The sequence below is a fragment of the Aedes albopictus genome, chromosome 3 (assembly GCF_035046485.1).
Source record: "Aedes albopictus strain Foshan chromosome 3, AalbF5, whole genome shotgun sequence".
Classification (NCBI taxonomy): domain Eukaryota; kingdom Metazoa; phylum Arthropoda; class Insecta; order Diptera; family Culicidae; genus Aedes; species Aedes albopictus.
The window spans coordinates 202,160,628-202,185,292 of NC_085138.1; the positions used below are offsets into that span (position 1 = coordinate 202,160,628).

Here is a 24,665-nt window from a genome sequence, read left to right on the forward strand (position 1 = left end):
AGCTCATTTTTCTGAATATAACGTAATTTTATTGGATTCCGATAACTTTGTTTTGATGGTTAAATTAACAAAACAGTTTTCATTGTGGATAGAATCTCGGATAGAATGACAGTTCAATCGATAAAGTGACAGTTCGACCCGAACAAAAACAATCCCCATACAAACTTTAAATGCATTTTAAAAATAGTTTCCGGACTCCGGACCAAAATTATGAAATTTTGGATTTTGACTAATTGTTGGGCGGAGAATCCGATTATGAAATAATCCGGATACCCCTAAAGAACCCAATTTTAGACCCCCTCCCTCCCCCACGTAACAGCTTTTGTATGGGAAATTTTGAAATTTTGTATGAAGCGTAACACAGCGCTAGACCCCCTCCCTCCCCCTTCAGCGTTACGTATTTGAACGAACCCCTAAATATTATAGTCCATTTTACGAGCCGATTTTATGAATGAATTTTGACAGGAGGTAGCGTCCAAACCCGTGAAAATCAATAGCATCATCAACATTGTTGTCACTTCGTAAAATGGCTCATTGCTTATCTAGAGAAGCCGACACTGATTTTTCATTTGGGCCTAACTGACATTTTCGAGTTCTCTTCATCGATCCGCTCTTTGTGTTATCACAGAATGTGCATTGAGTTTTCCAAATATTTTTTGGTTGAAGTGCGAAGAAGACGACTAGACAACATGTTACTATAGAAACAAAAATAAACATGATTATGTTTATTTTGATCAAGTTATTAGCGAAAGAGAGAGTTGACGAAGAGAAATCGATCAAGTCAGTTAGGCCCTTATGAAAAATCATTGTCGAAATCATCCAGGGTGCTATTACACTCTTTGCCCAGACGCTAAATATTTGACTACTTTTGACAGATAAATTTTGGCAGGTTGTTTGGCTCTGTTTGTCCCTATTCGTTTTTCGAGAGTAACAAATATTTTTGTTTGCCTGGTAAAACATGCCTCGATTTGTATTATTTCTGAGTGTATTATGCTTTTGGTCGAAATACGAAGTGACCTAACGTGCGAAAATTGATTTTTAACCTACTTAGAAATGTCGCAACTCAATTTGGATTAGTGCATATTGTTGCTCTTAATTAGCTTAATGATGCGCAACACAAAAAATAGATTCAAATTTACTTCGCAGCTGCAACTTCGCATGTGCTTCTAGCGACGACTTCGATTTGGTGGTGCGACGATAATATACTTGGATTAGAGGGAGTCAAATCTTCGCGTTAGCTTAAACTTGAAAAAATAAATCGTTCCTATTCGCAACCCCCAGGTCCACAGCCTTGGTGGGATATGTTTAGAGTGTGCGTTACATTTAGTACAGTTGCTAATTGCGCCAGTCTTTCGACTGTTTATCTCTTTTCATCGAAAACATCGCAAGCATGTTCAAAAAACCAAAGCAAAAAAAGACAACGGCCGCCATCGTCGGATTCGGTTTGTGTATCTTGTTTGTCGAAAATTTTTCAAATTTTTAAACAGAATTATTGTTAATTTCTTACTAATTTTGCTGGAATTCAAAAGTTAATCGCGAAAAGTAGTTGTATACTGGTGACTATCAAGGATCAAACAATGGAAGACCTGGAGAAAACCAAGGAAAACATCCAACCGTTGCGGGGCGGGCGAAATGTGGAACAGCTGGAGATCGCGCTCACCTCGGAGTCGCAATTGGCCGAGGAAAGAAGGTAAAGCTCGGTTTTCACTGTACAATAACTAAATGGGAAATGTTTGAAACACTCAGTTTACAAATTCTGTAGGGCACACGAACTGCGCATAGAAAATTACGAAGGCGATGATCCACTGCAACCTTGGTACGAGTACATCTGTTGGATCGAGCAAACGGACATCAGCAATGGTAAACCTTCCGGTGGCAATGAGGTTCTTCTGCGGTGCATTGAGAAATTTGAAACCGAGGAAAGATACCATCAGGATCACCGGTTTATCAAACTGTGCATGAAATATGTAAGTCCTTCATGATATGTGAATTTCAAGCAATTGGTTACTAAAGCGTTTCAACATTTTCCAGATGGACACCCAACGCTCTCCTCAGCAGCTCTATCAGGAATTGTACGAACGAGGAATCGGAACACTGTGCGCCGAGTTGTACATTGGCTGGGCTTACTACTACGATGCGGAAGATAACTTTGCCCAGACGGAAGCCGTTTTTCAAAAGGGCTTCGATGCAGGTGCGACACCTCGGGAGGACCTAGAGCAAGCTCATCGTCAGTTTGGCTTCTCCATGTCACAGAGGCTGCTCCACAAGGACGAATCCTCCAAGATGACTTTCAAGTCGTCTTTGGCTGAAAGGCGCAATGCGCTGACGTCGCTGAAAGCGCACAAAAAGCGGCATGTAGGTAGCATTCGGACAGGGCTGGCAGTTAAAAGCCACAATCCCGGAATCGTAAACCAGGAAAATATCCCAAACGGACCCATCAACAGTAATGTTTCGTTGCCAGTGTATTCAGGCGTCGCGGAATCTTCCGTTTGCAATCAGTCAATTGTCCGCTCGCTGGTGAACCACGCACGGGATCGCGAAAACGTTCGGGAGCCAGGACCGTGGTCGAATGCCAAAAGTCACCATCATAAACGTAGGCCCCTCTTCGGAACGTCGCACGAGCCGTCCTTTAAAATATCCGAGGATTCGGTAGAATTCCAACCGATTCCTCTGCTGGTCGATAATCTATCACGTGGAATCCAACTGAGCCTCAAACATAAACGGCAAAATTATCCCCAGAAGCCGTTCGAATTGGCCGTCTGCGATGATGACAAACCGTCCGGATTCCCCGTGTACGACAAACTGGCCCTCTACTGCCGAGGAACGAAGGAAGACTTTTGCCCGGAAGAGCTTCGCGGTTATCGCTACTTCAAGCGGCGCGGAATCGTTAACAAAATGACTGAGCAGTACGATTCAATTTGGGCGAACGGATCAATAGCGGGGATCCGTTTACATCCGTATCATGTGCGCGAATTCCGGTGTAAGTCGGGGGATGATCTAAAGACAGAAAGACCCATCGTCGGGCCCACTACACAGGGAATCCAAACCAGGGTAGCGGAAATGTACGCCAACGAAGGAGAGGAGATATCTATGGAAGAGCTACGAATGCAGAAATGGAAGGACGGCAAGATCAAACGTAAGTGATCCTTTAATATTGCGTTATGGATTTAATGTTTGTTTCGTGTCAGAAAACAAATTCGTCGTTGGTTTACTCAATAAACAAATCGAGAAATGATCTATCGGTCACCTGACTGGAGCATAACAACTGCAGTAATACACCCCGTTGATCGTCGTTATTGCGAAGCCCTCATGCGATGTGGACATTATTTACTGGACCGGAAAACGACCGCCGCTAGCTTGGTCTTATCCACTAACCAGTTCCCGTTATCGGGAGGGATGCGGTATGGGTCCGATAGTAGGGCGATGTCTGTACATTACTACGAGACTGACTGCCACAGCAACTGTTGTGCGGCTCCACAGTATTTGAGGCTTAGCTGTGTAACCTGCATAATCGTCGGTTGGTTCGACCTCCTCGCATGCCTGGACATTTAGACTGTGATGCCAAGTAGCATTTCCTGACGATGTGGCCTTCCACTCCGCACTTTTTGCAGAGTTTGCTTCTGTCGGGGCCTTTACACGCCCACGACATGTGTCCTTGTTCGAATCACTTGCAACACGCCTCTAGCGGCGCGTACATGCTGAGCCAGCACACTGACCAGCCTACTTTGACCTTTCCGACTGCATTAGCATTAGAATAACTAGTATTTCTATTGCATTAGCCTTGCCGCGATCTGCGTACCTGGCGGACCTTTTCGCAGGCGGATCGATGCACTTGGTGTATCAGGGTGCATCTACTTCGCACTGCTGCTTAAGTGCGGCTGCGAGCTCCTCTGCGTCGGTGATCTCGTCCAGGTTTTTACACTGGAGAGTCACATCCGCCGTTAGGGCTTTCCCAAGGAACAATTGAAATAAGCATGCATATCGAATTATTGCTGGTTTATAACATTCTCAGCTGAACAAAACCCAATGATGAATAATAAGCTGAAATGATGCTTTTTAATATACTTACTTGATACTTGATGGGCTACAACACGTAACGGTGAGTCTACGCCGAATGAAATATCCGCCTCCACTGGCCTCGGTCCTGGGCCAATCGCTTCCAGTCGCCCTGAACATTTAGAGTCCTTAGGTCCTCCTCAACTGCAAAAAGTCAACGTGTGCGCGGCCTCCCACGAAGCCGACGACCCCTTCCTGGTTCTCTGCTGAATATAATTTTAGGTTGTCGTTCCTCCGGCATACGAGCTACGCGTCCAGCCCACCGCAGCCTACCGTGTTGTATTCGCTTCACTATATCCATCTCTTTATATACCTGGTACAATTCGTAGTTCATGCGACGCCGCCAGATGCCGTCCTCCAGTTTACCGCCGAGTATTCTGCCGTGAATCGCATATCTGTCCCATTTGCATAGGAAATCTAGCAAAGATGGGACTGATATGCGATTCACGGCAGTATTGTTCGCAGCACTTAACGTTCGATCAACTTCTCCGATCAACTTCTTTTAACGTCCACGTTTCATGACCGTATAAAGCGACCGGGAGAATCAGAGACTTGTACAACGCGAGTTTTGTCTTCGTTTGCAGCCTGCGGGACCTCAGCTGGTTTCGCAGACCGAAAAAGTCCCAATTTGCAGCCGCAATCCGTTTTTTCACCTCGCGGGTAACATCATTATCGCACGTCACTAGAGTACCAAGATAAACAAATTCATCCACAACTTCAAACTGTTCCCCAGCTAGCACTACTTCGTCACCACTACCACGGCCGGACCGACGTTGAACACCAGCAATCATGTACTTGGTCTTTGTGGTGTTGATCGTAAGTCCAATCATCGCAGTCTCCCTCTTAAAAGGTACGAACGCCTCTTCCACGACCCGATGGTCGATTCCGATGATGTCGATATCGTCCGCGAAGCCCAGGAGCATATGCGACTTCGTGACAATGGTTCCGCTCCTGTGCACACCAGCTCTCCTTATCGCTTCTTCCGGTGCTATGTTGAACAGTAAGTTCGAAAGAGCATCGTCCTGCTTCAGTCCGTCAAAGGTTACGAACGATGACGAAATTTCATCCGCAACCCGTACACTTGATTTCGATCTGTCAAGCGTCGCACGAATCAGTCTAATCAGCTTCGCCAGAAAACCATGTTCGATCATAATCTGCCATAACTCGTTTCTTTTCACTGAATCGTACGCCGCCTTGAAATCAATAAACAGATGATGGGTCTGCAAGTTGTAATATACTAAATAAGCCAAAATGCAACATTTGGCACGTATGTGAATAGCAATTTAATTATAAGCTTAACAAACATCAGCAAGTTTTGTTTGTTCGATTTGCTCTTACTAGCTTTAATATAAGCTGAAGAAGAATTTTTTCCTACGCGTTCAAAAGCTTATGTTGCACAGCTTCCGATAGCTGATTATTGTGGTTTACATAAGTTGAACAAATGCTTTTGATGTTTAATACTTCAGCTATTGTTGGTACGTTCAATAATGGTTAAACAGTAAGCTATATAAACGGATTTATGGTTTATTTGTCCAATTATCAATGTGCACAACAGAACACGTGCTCGATGAACAAATTGAGATTTGAAATTATGAAAAGAAATCCACGTACTCCGGTGAGACTCGAACTCACGACTCCCAATTCGCTAGACGGGCGCTTCTATTCCTTCAAGCTACGGAGTCACTCAACTATCTCCGTCGCCAGTAGGCCTAGAACTGAATTCGATTCCACAATCGCACATGGTTATCTTCTTTTCACAATCCAAACCTCCTTCGGATGGGATTAGATGAACATCTAACACATTGTCTGTTGTGCACATGTACATATGTCAAAGCGGGAGAGGAAGTTATTTTTAATTGTCGAGAGCTTCGGGCAGTGCCTCCCAATCACTTATTGGTATGGTAATTGGGGGCCATTGGGGGCTCGACGGGTCGGTCCTCGGCCGACCGAATACTTTCAGCCAGAGCAAAATCAAGAAATTGACATCATTTTTCGATTGAACAGTCAAAGTGATTATAATGGATCAGTACTGAAACGTTCCTCATTATTAAATATGTATCGATGTTTGTTGCACATGCATGCAATGCAAAATATTTGAAACATTTGCTATTTTTCCTAGCAATTTCCAAGTTGTACACTAAGGTCTTCTTTTACACGGGTAGTTTTTCTGCTTTAATTCGGTCAATTTTGAGCCAATTCACATGAAAATTTGTACACAGGTAGACACGGTTAGTACTATCTGTGTACGGAAAATCTAGTCATCTTCACAACTTTTTTTGGTAGGTAAATATTACCAACCTTCTATAAATCTGAATATTGATCTTTCACAGCTTTGTGAAGATGTGTCGCTCTCAGCGAGCAACTTAGCAATTCCAGAATGGCGGAGACGGCAAGGCATGAGATCACGAACTCAAATCCCAAGTTGAGAAATTTTTAGAAGAGCTTTTGTGTTATAAATGCGTTTAGATGCGACAAATAAACATGATTGTACTATAATTGCACCTTGCATTTCAATTTGTTTTTGTTTTCAGCAGGTTATCATAGCTCAATAAAAGTTTAATATGAAGTCCGACTTCCTAAAGCCTGTATCGCGCTTGGAGAGAAAAATGCTGAATAACTTCTCCACTTTTGTTTGAACAACATTTGATTACAAGCTGTGATGAAATAATTCTGTAATGTGAAATAAACTGTAATTCAATCAATGTGCCGTTTCAAATCAGTGTCACCCGACCTTACTAAGAGGCTATAATGCCGTCGCATGAGCTCACTTGTGCGTAGTTACCTAAGCGTATATCGTCTCAGTTATCAATTACAAAGTAAGACCAGTATGTGGTAATCAGGAACTTACTGGAGTCATTCCTGATTTGCTCGAGGCACTTCTAGCTGGGCTGTGACACTTTGGAAGCGTTGCCGTATCGCTTGTACAGAGTTGCTTTTGGATGTGTGGAATTTCTGAAGAGGCCCAGCAGAGCCCACTGCTGATGCTGAGAACCCGGCACGCCTAGGCTTATTCTGTCAAACACTTGAAGGTGATGATCGACTATAACCTTACCTTCGGTAGCTACGTTGATTATGTCTGCAAAAGAGCCTCCATAGCTACAGTGGCACTGTCCCGGATGATGCCCAATAGCTCTGCGGTGTATACATATATGCCAGCAAGTGCAAGCTTCTGGTTAGTTTCGCCTCGTTCATACTAAGGTATGGCGACCCGGATTGGGATTTCAAGCGGTGAAATTGCGGTGCACACAGTATTATTTTTTGATACTCGCAGAACACTTGGGCGCTGACACTTTGTTTGATTTTGAATGTTCTGGTCAATCACAAGTCTTGAGTTTTTGTTTTATTAAAATTTTCATTCTCAGGACACATCGACCACAAGCATGACGACGACATGATGCGCATTGATATGGACGAAACGGTAGTACAAACGAAACGTGTCTCTATTGCCCCTCCGAGAGTCAGTATGATGCCAGCGTTACCTGGGCCGAGCAGAAAGTCCGTACTTCCTCCTAGGGTCAATGTGATCCAGGAGGAAGAGACAAATGAATCCACGCTAACCAATGCTAAGGTTGAACAACCAGAAGAAAATGCCGACGAAGCGAAATACACCGGGGCTATCAAAAAGTCGGACATCTACAAGCGTCGGCCGGTTGATTCACCCGATATAAAACCAGGGCCCAAGAAAAAGATATCATTGGAGGGTCCGTTGTCTGAAGGTGAGCCGCAACATGAAGATCCAGCTGAGTTTGTCGTTCCGGCTGCTAAACCCAAATCCAAACTCACGATACCAATCTTTGTGGATGACGAAGAACCTATGGAGAACAAGGAAGCCAACAGTTACTATCCAAACGAGTCGTGCTCAACGCAAATGTTCAACATGTTCGTCAAAAGTCAAAGCACCCCACTGGCGCTGAAATCCGGTCCAACGAGAAAGTCGGAAGTTGCAGTACGAAGACCGAATTTATCTTTTGATGAACACGAAGAAGCCGGTGGATCACCAGTTCAGGATGAAAACCTTGCCCAGCTGCATCCGGTAAAAATCAACGATGAGAACGCTGAACCGGAATCACTAGTTCCGTCGGGCTCTAACATCACTCACGCACCCAAGCAACTGTCGACAATTATGGAACGCACCGAAAATAGTACCATGTCTGGGGCCGGTAGTACCAAATCTTCCGTCTCGTCACCTCCGGTAGGGGACATCATCTCGCCAATGCCTGGGGTTGCTTCCGACGAAGAACGATTTGGCGAACGAAACATGAAACAGGCCGTTAAAAATCTGACACATTTGCACCTGGACGGAACGTCTCGGAGCCACGCTGGTGAAGATTCGGTGTTCAAAGTTCCTGAAACGGTGGCGGCTAGTCTGTCGCATAAACCTGCTGATCCGTTACCATTTGAGGAATTTCAAGAAGAACCTCCCATGGCGCCTAAGCCGGCTTTAGTTAGTCCTTTCGTGATTCACATTGACAGCACGGAAACGATGGCCAATGTACCGCTGGTGTCGAAGATGGATTTGCCTCAACCGGTTCTGGATGACAAAGAGAACAAACTGCAATCCAACGTGGACACCAAGAAAGATGGTCACTTTCAGGTTAGTAATTAACGTTTTTCTTAGTAAGGGGGATTTGTGTCATAGGGAAAATTTCCTTCTGTTATTATATATGCTAACTCAAAAAGGCTATACTAAGCAAGCCCTGTTATTATGCCAAGAAGAAAAAGTCCATAGTCCACTTAACTTTTTTTCAGGTCCTAGAAGAACCAACTTCCACCGGAACAACCAACACGATCTTCCGCAATGTTTCTCATCTTCCACAACGCGACCTCGGCGTCAATTCCATAATGTCTTTCAAAATGACCACCGAACGAACAAACACGGTGCCTCTTCCACTGGTGAAACAACACGTGGCGCCCTGCTCCCCTCCCAAGACCACCAATGCCGACGATTCCCTGTTCGAAGTGTTGGCCAAAACTCCTTCTCCGAAGGGACCGAAACAGAAATCATTTTTCGATTTGGCCGACTTCCAGAAAACGCCCGAACCCAAAATTCCAGAACTCAAAGAAACATGTGTCAAACCGGCACCTGCCAGCACCGCAAGCGGATCAACATTCCCACCTCCCAAACCGATCATCATCCAAAGCGTAATGGGGGCAATCAATCTGGCCGACTTCCCATCGCCACCGAAAAGGGCCTCAACGGAAGACCTGAACACGGAAATCTTTTCCCTCCATATGAATAATATGAAAAATTCCACGCTACTGCCGGGGAGTTTCCCGGCGGAATTCGACAAGATCCCATCGGAAATCAGTCCGGGAGAGGCGAAACCCCTGCGGCAAATCGATTTCGAAATCAGTCGCAGCGAGATGGGAATGAGGAAGCTCGATTTGGACGACAAGAAGGTTGATTCAGACGGATTTACTGTTCCCGCTGCGCCCATTTTCAAATCGCCTGTAATCATCGAGTTGGACGATGGGGATAGTGATGAACTGGGGAAGAGTATCTACGTGCAGAAACCGCAGTCCACGTGCACCGAGAAGGTTCAGAGGTGGGACGAAATCGACGAGAATTTCAATCCGCAGAACAATGCGTACGTCAAGAAGGAAGTCGACCCGGACGAAACGATGCATTTCATCTACCAGCAGACTCAGACCGGCGAGATCGATCCGTTCGATCCGAAGCTACAGGAAGCGTTCCTGGAGCAGTTGGACTTTATGAAGTACATCGAGGAGCTGACGACGTGCTCGTTGGTCAACAAGGTGCAACCGCTGTCGAGGGGAATGGTCGTGGACATTTGTGATGCCCGGTTTTCGATTCAGAAGAAGATCGGCGAAGGTACATTTGGCATGGTTTATAGGTAAAACATGGATTTTTTTTTTGCGTGGACATGCCTAACTATTGTATTTTATTTTTTGCAGTGCCAAAAATCTCAGTTCGAATCAAGTGGTAGCAATGAAGCAAGAACGTCCAGCCAACCTTTGGGAATATTACATATGTCTGGAATTGAGGAGTCGTGTTAATAACGATGATATTGTAAGTATCTGAAATACGTAAGTAGTTGACTCATTATTTAAAAAAATGTTGTAACTTTTGTAAGCGTAAGTGTATCATGGTTTCATATTAGGTACTAAATTTCATTCTACAAAAACTGGATCTATGGCTAAAATCACTCATTTTTCCCTATACATTGAAGTAAAGCTCACAGTTGTAACGTGCTGTAGCAAATCTAAGCCTAGATTCGGATTTAACGCCCCAAACTCTGTCAGAGGCACACAAGTTTGCTTCTGAGACAAATTAAAAATGTTTCGCTATATGGTCAGGGTGGGGTTTTCCGCTAAAATCTGTAAGAATCTACAATCTGATCGACCAGTTAGGTATAACATCTTCGTTCCTCAGCTTCAATCAACGTTTAGAAAAAAAAAATCTTATATTTTTCGTTTGCTTCCAGCTGCCCGGAATGATGAGCGTCGACTATGCAATTGTGGGAAACAACGCCAGTATACTTGTGTCACCATTCTCACGGTTCGGCAACATTCTGGATGTGTGCAATGTCGTCAAAAGGGTGACCGGTAGAAACGTTGACGAATTCATTGCCATGGTCATCACCAGCCAGATACTGTCCATCATTGATCACTTGCACAGCTGCATGGTTATCCACGCCGACATCAAACCGGACAATTTCCTACTGATGAATCCGTACGTTCTCCTAGTTTTTTAAAGCGTGATATACTTTCTAATTGTACTATTTCTCATCATTCGATTTGATAGTATCGATTTGGATTCACCGATACCGTGCGTGCAACTAATTGACTTTGGAGTTTCCATTGATCTCAAGCTGTTCCCCAAGGATACTACATTCAGAAAAGTAAGATACAAGTTTTTACCCTATGAATTGTTGTTGAATTGATTTTTTTTTTCAAAACACTACACTAAATTACACTACATCACATCTTCTGCGTCAGGTCGTCACTACCGAGTGCTTCACTTGCATAGAAATGCTCGAAAAGAGGCCCTGGACCTATCAGCCTGATCTGTACGGTGTTGCTGGAACGACACACGTCATGCTGTTCGGAACATACATGGAAGTACAAAAGGATATCGTCAACTGGAACATCAAGGCACGGATGCCGCGATATTTCCGGAAAACCGTCTGGGATAACTACTTCTCGTCGATGTTGAACATCCGAGACTGCAACGAAATGCCCAACCTGCAATCGCTAAGAAGCAGACTACTGGCAGAGATCGAAGAAAATAAGAAGTATATTCGTGATAAGGTAAGTGAGTTCAATCAAGCAGTTTTGTCTGGATGAACACACGACTAAGAGCTGGGTGAGGTTTGCATATGTACAAGTATTTTATTGAACGGACACATTTTTTAATATAAAATAGAATCGGTTTATTCATAGGACTGAAAAGAACCTTCCTTGTTGTTGTGTGTTTGTAACGGGTCTGGTACGTTTGGCATAAGGCCGTTTGGCATAATGCCATTTGGCATAAGGACGTTTGGCATAAAGGACACTTGGCATAAAGGACATTTGGCATAAAGGACGTTTGTCATAATGGACATTTGGCATAAAGTACGTTTGGCATAAAATGATTTCAGTAAAAAGTGACATACATACTTAACGTGAAAGAAGGATAAGTATACAAAAGAAGGATAATACATTATAATGCCATAACTTTTATGGATATAATATGCAGACAAGGATGATTTGCTAGAAAGAACCATTACCGGAATCTAAATTGCTTGTATCGATGAAGAACAGCCTATATACAAAAGAAGGAACATTCCCCTTCCGAAAAAAAAACAAATTCATGGAAGCAAAAGGTTATTTCGAAAATATGAGATCCAATATAATGCACCAACAACAAGTTTGCCTTCTTTCCCTTGAAGGCTGTTCTTTAATTTTTCTCCAGAGGGAAAATATTTCACATATTCTTTATGCCAAACGTCCTTTATGCCAAATGTCCTTTATGCCAAATGTCCTTTATGCCAAACGTCCTTATGCCAAATGTCCTTATGCCAAACGGCCTTATGCCAAACGTACCAGACCCGTTTGTAACTGCCGTCCCACATTCTGTGAATATTTGATATGCAAAGCAAACAAATTGGCCGATTAATTTAGCCACTTTATTCTGTTATTCTGTTATAATCAACGCACCCCCGGGCCGTGGCCAATCTGTGTTGTATCGCTGGGCAATGCGTCTACCAGTAGACTTGTATCTGCCCTCTGCTAAACCGATCAGCATAGCAAGTCCTTTCCACTGATGAGTAGGCTCAAATGTCCCGCTCCTCCCTATAACCCATAGGGGGTAAGAAGCTTTCAGTTTCAAGTATTGTATTGATTATGACACCAACTCTTTCTATTCCTTGGGAAAAACATCACTAGATTTGGATTTTCAGACTACTATTAATAATGAATTACATACATACATACATATAGCCTTTGTCCTTTGAGCGAAAAGTCTTTGAGAAATTTGGATAGGATGCTGATAAAATTTTGAATGAATGAATTAATTGTCCCAAGAATAAATTAAAGTTAAAAATTATGAAATTGTGGAAGAGTAATTCTGGTGAAAACATTTTAAGTTAGTGAAAAACAATTGAAAGAATAAATGAAAGGGATTTTCAGTATCTGATGGAATTTCTCGAAGCACGCCTATTGTAGCTCATAAAAGTATTTCTAATATTTTGTTTGAAAGATTTCTGTTGTTTTTCATGAAGTTCTTGTATGTACTCATTTATTGAACTTGTGAATAAAAATGTTCGGAGAAAACCGGAGTAAGGTATCGGGAAAATCGCTTTTTGGCGAAGCTTTAGCAGAAGTCCATGGTAAAACTCCTGGTTCGGCAAATTCTCGAGAATTTTGAGTATTCGTAGTTTCTAGTTAAACTACCAATTGAAATTCTCACGGGAGTTCCAGTGAGTATTCAAAAGCATCTGGAGCAATATAGTTGTATGATTTATGGAAATAAATAATTTCCAAATAATGAATATTGGGAGAAATACTTTCTCAAACACTAATCTTTCAGGAATTCCTGGAGAAATTCTTGACATATCTGAAAATGTGGTCAGAAATTAAATCTCTGAGGGCTTCATATTGCAATCGCTGATCAAATAACTGAATGCTAGACGAGCCTATTAGTTTCCCAAACAAACTTACCAAGAATTTTTTCAGAAGAGTTTTGGAATATTACTAAGAAATCCACTAATAAGCAGTTCGGAAATCCTATAACCATACTGAGAATTTCGACCACCTCAGGATAATCTTTTTTATTTTTATTTGGTTAAATAACTGCATAATTTGTACTAGTTGGTCATCTATGAATTTAAGGAATGTTTAATGAATGTAATGAATGTTTAATGCTTAATGAAGATGCCGTAATTTCAATGCCCATCATTGGATACGAGACAAACAATTAACTTATTTTCAAGTTCATATGAATACTATGTTAAATCCAAAGATTTGAACATATCCAATATTAATTCTCTTAAATTTTTCTTAGTAAGTTACGTTTGATTTTTACTGTAAATTATTCTATTTTAGAATCGGGAAAAATTTCAAAAACCTATCGGGAAAACCGGGAAAAACTCGGGAATTATATTTTCCGCTCTGAGTGGCCACCCTGCACTGGTAACTGATAATGACATGATCTAGAAAATTTTCGTCGCAGACAAAACGGAAGCTGAATTTGTTGCGTACTTTTCAACTCGTGAATAATCAATTAATACTAACCCAAAGTCGAAACTGTTTGATGATAGAACTTCAGCAGAGTTACAGTGTTTACCGACTCGAAGTTACCGTTCGAAAATCGCAATACAAGGCTTAAAAATCCATAAACTCGTGATGTACGATGTATATCTTATTATTTTCAAGTTGGGCCAAACTTATGTCGCATTGGGTGGATTGTCGCAACAAATGCAAAGTAGTAGAAAGAGTTGAGTGTCTGATTATAAAATTGTTGTACTTAGCTTTTTGTTTCGGATAAGTCCCGTTTGTGTTGACCATTGGGTCACTTCTTGCTTCAAAACCGTCGTTTCTGGAAAGGAAAGAGAATAATGGGCCGCGCAACTCCACAAACGGGCGCCCCGCACATATTAGTATAATGTTGCAATGGTTGGAAATAATAGAGAGTATAATTGTCATTCTATATGAATATCTGCTCCTAAATAGGTTCAGGTTTCTCACCCTCCACGATTCTCTAGTGTAATTACAGAAAACTACAGAAGACACATATTGTGGTAGCCACTATTGTCATATGACGAATTATAAGCCAGGTAAATTGTTTTGCGGAGTGGTGTAAACTTAATCGTCTAACCGTTAACCCTAAAAAAGTTTCATGAATCTCCGATAAGAAGCAATCAATGCCCTTCGACAACAAGATATTCGACACGCACATCGGGTGAGTGCAATGTGTTGAAGATCTGGGCATGCTGTTGGACTCGCATCTAACATACTTTCACCACATATCCTATGTCGTCGATAAAGCAGAACCCTAGGTTTAGTGTTTAGAGTAGCGAAGAATTTTACCGAAATTTACTGTCTGAAACACTTTACTGTTCCCTCATCAAATAAACGCTGGAATACGGCACAGCAGTCTGGAGTCCTAACTACAATAACTGTTGGCGGCAACTGCTGAAGGACGCTGATGCACTAAACATGCCAAGAGAAAAGTTTTTTCGATTACATACCTTGTTTATTAACTACTTTGTTCTATTTTCAATAACCCTTCCCTTCGGTTCAGAAAGGGGTATGGGCGCGTTCTGCCAACTTGGTCGAGGCAGATTTCTTGTGAGAACAAGTTGCATACGGACATTCAAAAGTGCCCGAAAGATGTTGCTTGTGAGGATCACTTGAAGATCGGATGGAAGATCATTCTTTTTTTTTAGAATATTTATTCGCGTTCGTCTATTTGTTGCTCTTCGTGTTCGTATATTTAAAGTTACATCTTCAACTAAGTTTGATGAACGCTGCTAGTCAGCTGGGATGATCTTCGCATCTGCATCCGTTGAACCATTCTGAATGGCCGTCGTGAAAGTATCGCCAAAAGCGCTACTAACATTTCTTTTATATTTTCATGTATCTGAGTATCATGAGTGATAGCAGTAAGCAGGGAAAGCAGTGAAAAATGGAAGTAATGCAGTACGACGGTGGTGCGATGCTGGTTAAAAATATCGCTGGAGATGAGCATTGTTTGTATTCAGCCATGTCTAAGACGTGTTCCGAAGTCTCAGGAAAGGAATCATGCATAAAGCACTAATCTACAAAATCCCGGGAAAAAGTTGAAAGACCTTATTTCACGTGGAAATCCAGCGGTAGACAAGAGGTGGATAAGGACGAATGTTCGTTGGAATTGGAAGGACATTGGTAACTGATAAAGTTGGGATTTACACAGTCAGCTTCGGATGCATGTTTATTCTTCAAGCAACTAGAGAGCGGCGATTGGATCTACTTATTGATATATGTAGATGATATCATCGTGGTTTGTAAGAATAACCGGCAGTTTGCCATGCTGGAAAGAGATCTGCGAAGTCCCTGGGCGAGGTTTCTCACTTTCTTGGAATAAAAGTGGCGAAGGATGAAAATGGATTTTACTCAATCAGCCAACGAGCCTTCATACGGGAAATTGCAGAGCGATTTGGACTTGGAGACGCCAAAGGAAGTAAGTTGCCACTGGACATCGGTTACTACAAACTGCAAAATAGCGGAATATTAGCGGACAGTGAACAGTACCACCAGTACCACCAGTTTGGTTGGCGCGCTTCTGTACGTAGCGATGAATTCCAGGCCGGATATCGCAGCGGCGGTATCGATTCTGAGCAGGAAGAGCAATTGCCCTCGAGAGTGCGACTGGTTGGAATTGAAACGAGTTGTTCGATATCTACTGGCAACGGAAAACTATGATTTGAAGCTAGGTCAGCAGGATCGAGATCTAACGCTTGTTGGTTTGAGCGATGCGGACTGGGCAGGCGACACAACAGACAGAAAGTCAACGAGTGGATTCGCATATCAATTGGGTGGCGCAACAGTAAGTTGGGGTAGCCGGAAGCAGTGCTGCGTGTCTACTTCAACAATGGAAGCCGAGTACATTGCACTGTCAGAAGCTGGGCAAGAGGCAGTTTGGCTACGCAGGCTATTGAGCGAGTTAGGCGAAAAGCAGCTAAATCCAACAGTTGTGAACGAGGACAACCTCAGCTGTATGGATTTTGTATCACAAGATCGTCAGAATAAAAGAAATAAGCACATTGACCATTGACACAAAATATTTCCACGCGAAGGATCTATGCTCCAGCGGTGTGATCCAGTTGAAGTACTGTCCTAAGATGAAGCAGTATGCAGAGCAGCTAGGACTCACCCGGAAATCCAAAAAGGATGAAGTTCAGTGATCAGCGAGGAGGAGTGTTGGCGGCAACTGCTGAAGGGCGCTGATGCACTAAACGTGCCAAGAGATTACCTTGTTTATTAACTACTTTGTTCTTCTTTCAATAAAACAGATTCACGTGTCGAGTAAAGTTGAACTACGTTTGCGGTCGTTTATTATCGATTCTTATCACGCGGAAATTCCTCTGTTTGTGGGTTATTCGACGGAACAGGTCCATCAATAACGGCACTGAGCGAATTGAATAGATCCAACGTCGATTTAGGTGCTGTCCATGAACTACGTTGACTCATTTTTGGTCATCTCAGATCCACCCCCCCCCCCCTTTCCCCTTTAGTGTCTACGTAGTTTATGGACAGGTCCTTATCCGTTACGCGCTCTGAAGGCTACCTTGGAGAAACCTGCTTCGCCTCCCGAGTTAAACCGGTGTCAGTTAATTGGCTTGCAACCTCTGCGTATACGAAGGGATGTTTGTAGCCTTGACCGTGGCCGATACTCGAGAAGGGCGAATAGATTGTGAAATTATACTGCAACAAGTGAACATCAATGTTCAACCACGTTTGCTGAGGAATAGCTCGATGCTGAGGCTTCCTCTTCGTCGTAGCAATTACGGGATAACAAGTGCTTTGATAGGTTTACAGCGTATTTTCAACCGTGTGGCATCAGTCTTCGACTTCCATTTGACAAGGCACGTACTAAAGAGAAGGTTCACTGACTTTTTCAAGAACTTGACATATGTGCTCATTCTGCGAATGAAGTGACGTGAGAAAAGTCGGAGTTGTATCGAGCAGAGAAATCTTGACTCGAATGAAGTGACTCACCGTGTAAATCAAATGGAAAGTCACCTCATCCGAGTCGAGATTTCTCACCTGGATGTACGACTCCGACTTTTCTCACGTCATTCCATTCGCAGAATGAGCACAATAATTTTAAGTAGCAAATATTGACTCGTAATGTAATTTCTGTTTGTGACTCGTGAGTTTTGAGTTTTCAATATCACTGATGTAAACACAATAAATTTTAAAAAAATGAAGTTTCAAGAAAATTTAAAAGCTAAAGAGACTTCTGGAGCTCCAATAATTCAAGAGCATGATGCATGCAAACATCTGTAAAAGCAACGGAAAAAATAACATCGAACCGCGTGATTTCAAATGTTCACATAACGCAAAAAAACACAATTTCAAGCATTTCAATGTGTATGTGTCTTGTTTGTTACTTTGTGTACAGGTGTAACGCTGGCTGGCTTGTTTTTGTTTTGCAAAGTATAAATATATCCGTCAGTAGCGTTGGAACCGGCAAAGAGATAACTGTTTTGTGTCTAGCCAGATCTCAGGGACTTTTTTAAACTATTATAATTTAAATTAAGTGTCGTCAAATATTTGCGAACATAAATCTGTTAGATCAATAATCGTAAGTATAAGCTTACCAGCTTCAGTTTTGTTATGTGTAAAGCATAACAAAAACTAAGATAATAACATCGCATTACAGCATTACAGACGACAAAATAGTGCCCGTACTTTGAACTCGTAGGTCGTGGCCACAAAAATAAAAGGGAAATTAAAATTGAATGTTGAAAAATCCAAAAATAAAGACGCTCTCACTAAAGATAGGTATCGTATTGCATGTCAACAGAGGTGGCGCAGTGGCAAATTGCACGGTACGATTAACCGCGGCGGTTGTGGGATTGTTTATTTTTCTCGTAGGATCGAGTGTTACAAGCCAAATACATAGTACGCTTGACCGCAATTACTTTCACGTCACGATAGACGGGTTAGGTACTGTGCAGTGGTGAGAATTTGATAGCCTTCTAGTTAGGTGAAGAATATTCCAAAACAATATGTAATATCATGAAATACATTTTCGGATAATAGTCTGTAGCGAAATTTCAAAGGAATCTGAGGAGGCGGGGGATTTGGCTAGAGCATCTACGCAGTTCGTGCCTTGATCTGGAAATGCTCAATTGGATTGCTTTGCTTATTGAGCCCTACGGAGCATTTTTGTAAAAAAGGCTAATCACGTTCTAGGCCCTTTTAAAATACTTCAGAAATCAACTAGGGTAGCGAACCACTTGGGCAGCGGCCGGTATTTTGGGTACTCTTCGCTATAACTCAGTCAAGTTCAAACCAATTGACTTGAAATTTTGTACACGGCTAGATACTATACGTATCTCATCGTGTTCCGAAAATTGTATCAATTGGTTTAGAATTGGCTGAGTTACAGCAGAAAAGTACCCAAAATAGGACCCCTGCCGAGATGGTTCCACTTCCCTATACGTAAATTGTTCAAACTACGGAGACCATATCGAAACAAACCACCATAAGTTTTTCAAATGCACTCGTGTCGGCCTGACTTGGACGGTCCTGCAGTGAATACTGGCTGGCGAATGGATGAAAACGGCTGAAATTCGAAGCTATTGGCGAAATACAGGGGATGGCCAAAATGTTTGGGATAGGCAACTTTTTTTTCTCTCACAAAAAAGTTCAACGTGCTATAAACTTTTCATGGAGTGCATCAAAAAATCTCATATTTTGACTGTTTGTCAACCTATTATATGTGCATCATTGGTACAAATTTGGGCTCGATTGATTAATCTTTCGCAAAGTTAGAACGGTTCGGGTAAAACACTATTTTTTAGACAACTTATTTTTGAGCTGTCATATCTCGAAAACCAGTGAACCGAATTGAATTCAATTTTGAACGTACACTAACAATATACAAATGCTTCACAAACTATTAAAACATAAATACTTTTTGACCGTTGAAAAAAGTTATCATGGATAGACACTTTTTGGATTTTTCTCGAAAAAATGTAATATTTTTACATCAATGTCAATAAATTTTAGTGTTGATATCAAAATATTTTCCACTTCTATTCCCAAGTTTTCTCTAATCAGATATATTAGAGCCTATTTAGATTGAAGGAAGGACACATTTAGTAATTTTTGTGTGGTATTGTAAATTTAACTTATTTGCCTCTATATGGGTAAAAATTTCAATCCGGTATAACTTAATTCGCCGTGAGAAAATATTACATTTTATAACGTCGTATTAGGTATCAATATATTGTTGATAAACGTTAAAAAATTCATTCAATTCGGTTCACTGGTTTCCGAGATATGACAGTTCAAAAATTAGTTGTCTAAATAATATTGTTTTACCCGAACGGTTCTAACTTCGCGAAAAATTAATCAATCGAGCCCAAATTTGTACCAATGATGCACATATAATAGGTGGACAAACAGTCAAAATTTGAGATTTTTTTTGTGTGAGAAGTTTTATGTGGGAGAAAAAAAGTTGCCTATCCCAAACATTTTGGCCATCCCCTGTACATCTGCCATGTTAAGGATAATAACAATGCCTTAAGTTTTGACTTCGATATTGATTTTAAAAATTGTAAATACCTAGCTAAAAATGAATTGACATGTACAAATACACTTTTTAATCATAAAAAATGTATAATGTAGGATCACTTGCTCTTGGCCCAGAATGCCTCATAATTGGATTTGGTTCCATTTTTCCTGAATAATGTCCCCAATATTGTTTCCCCGAATCACACCTTTTTCCGTTGCTGATCGTTCTTTCGTTCCAAATTGATCCTATCCAAGTTGTCCAATAATTAACTTTTTCAACAACCTGGCCCCGATGATCACAAATATTTTTTTTTTATGTGATCATTTCGAACAAGAACTTTAGGGAAACTGGCGTTCGGGGAAATGTCATTCGTGGCGAAGTAGCACAATCCTGCCATACGATATACACATGCAAAAATGATCATTGACAGAGGCAGTTCTCACTTAATAACTGTGAACATACTTAGCTGAGGAGCAGGCTTTCGATTTGAATAGGTCCTATCAGCATAGGAATCACAGCAAACATACCTACGACCTATTCAAATCGAACGCCAGAAGTAGTTTTGACATTTGGTTCATCCAAGGGCGCTCCCCTATGTGAGTGATGCAGCAAAAAAAAGCACGTGCCACTCTGCCACTTTTTACACATTTGACCGTATAAAGTCAGGAAGTGGAGGTAAAAACGGACGATTTTTGGGACTGTTCGTGAAACGAACATTCCGAACCGTTGAAAAATGGTATAGGGGGACCCGTGGCAAGAAGGTCACCTTAAGCATTTTGTGCTAAAACATGATAAAAATACCAAAAAATCGAACGTTTGAACGTTTGAAAATATCGTGTTGCTAAACATATAAAAGCCAACTTGTGAGACGATTTTGCTGCATAAAGCGACCTTATGAAATTCATCCTAATCATTATCAATTATTTAAAGGCCGTTTCATAAGTTAGTGCTTATGAAAATCTTAAAATTATTTGGCTGAGTGTACCTATAGCCATAATTGGAACACTTACCCTAATAGATTTAGTGTCATAACTAGTTTTTTTTTGGACTGAATCGTGCAACGATTTGAAATTAACAAAATGATGGTAGATCTATAAAGGTCCCATTAGACATGACAAATGTTTGCCCAAACAAGCCCAACAAATGACCAACACAACGGAAATCATAGCAACCTTAGATGAATGTCGGGCTTCAATGGCAAATACATATTTGTCATAATGACAAACCGTCTAATTGCCCCTTAACCCTTAACTATTGCACTGTCGGCGTCGGTGGTGTAGTGGTAAGCGTGGTTGCTTCTCATCCCAGTCGGTCGGGGTTCAATTGCCGTCGACGCCGATGGGATTTTCTGAGACATAAAATTCGTGATCACGCCTTCCCTCAGAAGAAGTAATTCACATCAATCGGTTTTAAAATGACTTAGTTATAACGGCAAATGCCGAAATAGGTACACCTTCCCAAATGGTACAAGACCAGGGATTGGCGGCATGCACCGTGCGGTGCGAAAAAAGCGTGTGTTTCACACAATCGCAAGTGCTCGTCTCCCGTTTTGCCGAGAGACAAGAGACGTATGAGTGAGAGCTTTCGTAATTGTACGAGAGACAATCGCAGCACTACACGCAGAACTCGATGTACACAGCGCAACGTGTAACTTTCACGCAGCGACCGAAAAGACAAAAGAATGTTCACGCAGATTTGTGTAACACTGGATCAACACAAAAAATGTGCTGATCCGGTGTTACAGAAATCTGCGTGAAAAATTCTTTTGTCTTTTCGGTCGCTGCGTGAAAGTTACTCGTGTGCTGTGTTGTTTCATTTAAGGGTGTAGCTCCACGGCGCAGGAAGTAATGCACGGTGCTTGGACTGTGCTTGTCTCCAAACAGAAAAAATCAATTAATAAATTAATTGAAGAGTTTGTGTTTTCGGCAAGGTTGTTAAGCTTGTCAAGGGCTGACAAGTGATGGGTCGTTTGATTCGATTTTTTTCCAATCATGCGTAGTATCGAGCCAAGTGCAAAGCACGGAGACAAGCACCGAGAGAGTGCATACGACAGAGCGTGAGAGACAGGAGCGCTCCAGCGCGCGGCAAAGTAAGCGAGCAACACACAACCGATTGCGCGTACTCGTCTCCTTCTAGTTTGTTGTGCTGTCTCGTAGCAGAGTGTGCGGCACGCAAAGAGTTTTGAGTCGCACCCTATCCCTGTACAAGACCCTAATTGGCGCACTCCAGTCTGTCTTTCTACCTAACAGAACAAGTGCCGATTCTGAAGCTGCAGTCAAAGTGCCAATCTAGCGATACGGAGTCGTGGGTTCGGATCCCACCTTGGTAGAGCTGCATTTTATTTTTGATACCATTCTATTGTTCATATTATGAGATCTATTTCCTCTTCCTTGAGTGTATATCACGTAGCTCTTCTTGATACACAACTGTACTTCTAGGTGTATTGGATGTGATGATGTCTTCTCGGGGGCGTATTATGCGTAGGCTCGCTGTATTTGACTTTGATCACACCATTAGCGAGCACAATACAGACATTGTTGTGCGGGATTTACTGGATCAGAACCTCATCACACCGGAACTCAAGAGCATAGTGCGTTCATGTGGCTGGATCCCTTTTATGCAGCGTGTGTGTCGACTGTTGCATCAGAATGGCTTCACGCCTTCGGATATCATGTCGGCTATTCGGGGGATTCCCGAAGTACCTGGAATAAAAGCGTGTATCGCCGAGATGGCTAGGAATAATTTTCACATTATCATCATTAGCGATTCCAATTCAGAGTTCATCAAAACTTGGAACGAGTTTAACGATATCGAGAAGTACATCCATACTACTTTTACAAACCCAGCCAAATTCAACAGTAATGGTTTGCTAGAGGTACATCCGTTTCACAACCAAACTGAGTGCAATATTAGCTCGAAGAACCTCTGTAAAGGAAAGATCTTGGAGGACTTTCTTGAAAAACAGTTCAACGAAGCCGACACAGAGTACGAAAAAATTTTCTACATCGGAGATGGAAAGAACGACGTATGTCCCATGCTTAGATTGACTGATAACGGGTATGCGTGCCCCAGGGACGGGTATAGCTGTTACGATGAACTCAATGCTGCCATTTCCAAACGTTCGGAACCTTACGACGCGAAAATCCTGAGGTGGAGAAACGGAAGCCACCTGACGAATCTGATCTGGAGGGAGCTATGAATTGTAGCGGTTGCGTGGTGGCATCTTGTTCTATGGTTATGTATTGTTCAAGATTTTGCATTCGTTTTCAATGCCGTGCTGTATTAGTTTTTGATATTAAAGTGTCTACATATTATACGTAATGTTTTTGCTTGTTTTGGATGTTGATATATTGAGAAATCCGTCAATATAAATGTAAGTTTTCGCTATCCTTTACTGTATATGTTATGTAACTTCGATTTTCCCCATGACATTGATCACTGAAGATTTTCATCACGCTGGCTCTACTAGTGGCTACCGTTTCTGATTGTTATGCAGAAGGTCCGAGGCTCAATCCCTGGCCCGTCCCTTTCTTTATACTGTGTAATGAGCACTTCACAGATGTTAACTGAGAAATTCCTCTGTCAATTACCACTTTGCAAGAGTATATCGTGTGACAGGCACAAAGGTACTGTATGCCCAAGGAAGTCAAGAAAATTTCTATTATGGAAAATTCCTGGACCTACTGGGAATCGAACCCGTCACCCTCTTGCTGGATATTCACGCCTTTACAGTTGTGGCTACTTGGACTCTCAACGAACGATAGAAGGGATTGATTGATTTGTCTTTATTTCAGCCCTTGGCTGGTTCGTCTCTGCCCATATAGCCGAGGCGGTAAACGCACGGGTATTCAGCATGACCATGCTGAGGGTGACGGGTTCGATTCCCGGTCGGTCCAGAATCTTTTCGTAAAGGAAATTTCCTTGACTTCCTTGGGCATAGAGTATCTTCGTGCCTGCCACACGATATACACATGCAAAATGGTCATTGGCAGAGGAATCTCTCAGTTAATAACTGTGGAAGTGCTCATAGAACACTAAGCTGAGAAGCAGGCTTTGTCCCAGTGAGGACGTTACGCCAAGAAGAGAGAGAGAGAGAGAGAGAGAGAGAGAGAGAGAGAGAGAGAGAGAGAGAGAGAGAGAGAGAGAGAGAGAGAGAGAAAAGGGATAAAACAAGCCGTTTTCTTTCTTCTCTACACATTTTTAACAACCAAACTATGCCGCATCATCTGCAAAGTAATCAACACATGTGATAGATCATTACGGCTGGCATCCACTTAACGGTCAGACTAAAGGCCTGAGTGCCCTCTGGGGCTGTCCATTTATAACGAAAGGCCGGTTTTTCGATAACCACACCCCTTATTGTAAGATTTTTTGTACGGGAAACTAAATATGTTTGTATGGAATGTAAGATTTTTCAAATCAACCTTCACTTCCCCCACAAACCCTTACGTAATCAATGGATAGCCCCTCTGCTGTACGTAGGAGTCGTCTGCTTGTGCCGATCAGATTGCTCTCGAGAACCATTTTAATCAGATTGCCATTCAACCTCCTGATGGTGTGACCCGCCCATCGCAGTTTCCCGATTTTCGCGGTGTGAACGGTTCTCTCAGAAGTTGATGCAGCTCATGGTTCATTCCGTACCCCAACTCCAATGGCGCGTTAATCCTCTGCATTAATCCATGCCCCGTGCCCTACCGTAACTACCGGTCCAACCAGTCTACCAGTAACCAATAACTCAATTTTGAATTAATAGACTTAATTTAATAATTATATACAAAACCTAGGTACTTTGAAAAACAACATGGGCCTGACATGCAAAGAGGGGCAGTATACGTATCTCACCTCGCCCAAATATCTAAAGACCCGGCGGAAATGGTTC

The 24,665-nt window shown here is 42.1% G+C and overlaps 2 protein-coding genes across 3 annotated transcripts; both read left to right on the forward strand.

Annotated features, from left to right (window-relative positions):
* The first annotated feature begins 1,392 nt into the window (after nucleotides 1-1,392).
* Nucleotides 1,393-11,440, forward strand: LOC109406321 (uncharacterized). Its single transcript, XM_029863182.2, has 9 exons — nucleotides 1,393-1,690; nucleotides 1,763-1,967; nucleotides 2,032-3,136; nucleotides 7,419-8,650; nucleotides 8,806-9,911; nucleotides 9,973-10,087; nucleotides 10,503-10,750; nucleotides 10,823-10,919; nucleotides 11,017-11,440. Exons 1-9 carry the CDS (start codon nucleotides 1,578-1,580, stop codon nucleotides 11,362-11,364), a joined length of 4,569 nt encoding a protein of 1,522 aa, XP_029719042.2. The 5' UTR covers nucleotides 1,393-1,577; the 3' UTR covers nucleotides 11,365-11,440.
* Nucleotides 11,441-17,635: 6,195 nt separating this feature from the next.
* On the forward strand, nucleotides 17,636-23,107 carry LOC109404509 (pyridoxal phosphate phosphatase PHOSPHO2). 2 transcript variants are annotated; one of them, XM_019677408.3, is made up of 2 exons: nucleotides 17,636-17,845; nucleotides 22,225-23,107. In XM_019677408.3, exon 2 carries the CDS (start codon nucleotides 22,239-22,241, stop codon nucleotides 22,983-22,985), a length of 747 nt encoding a protein of 248 aa, XP_019532953.1. In that variant the 5' UTR covers nucleotides 17,636-17,845; nucleotides 22,225-22,238; the 3' UTR covers nucleotides 22,986-23,107. The 2 variants fall into 2 exon arrangements, with proteins under 2 accessions (XP_019532953.1, XP_062714585.1); XM_062858601.1 differs by lacking the exon at nucleotides 17,636-17,845 and adding an exon at nucleotides 17,867-18,092.
* Nucleotides 23,108-24,665: the final 1,558 nt, after the last annotated feature.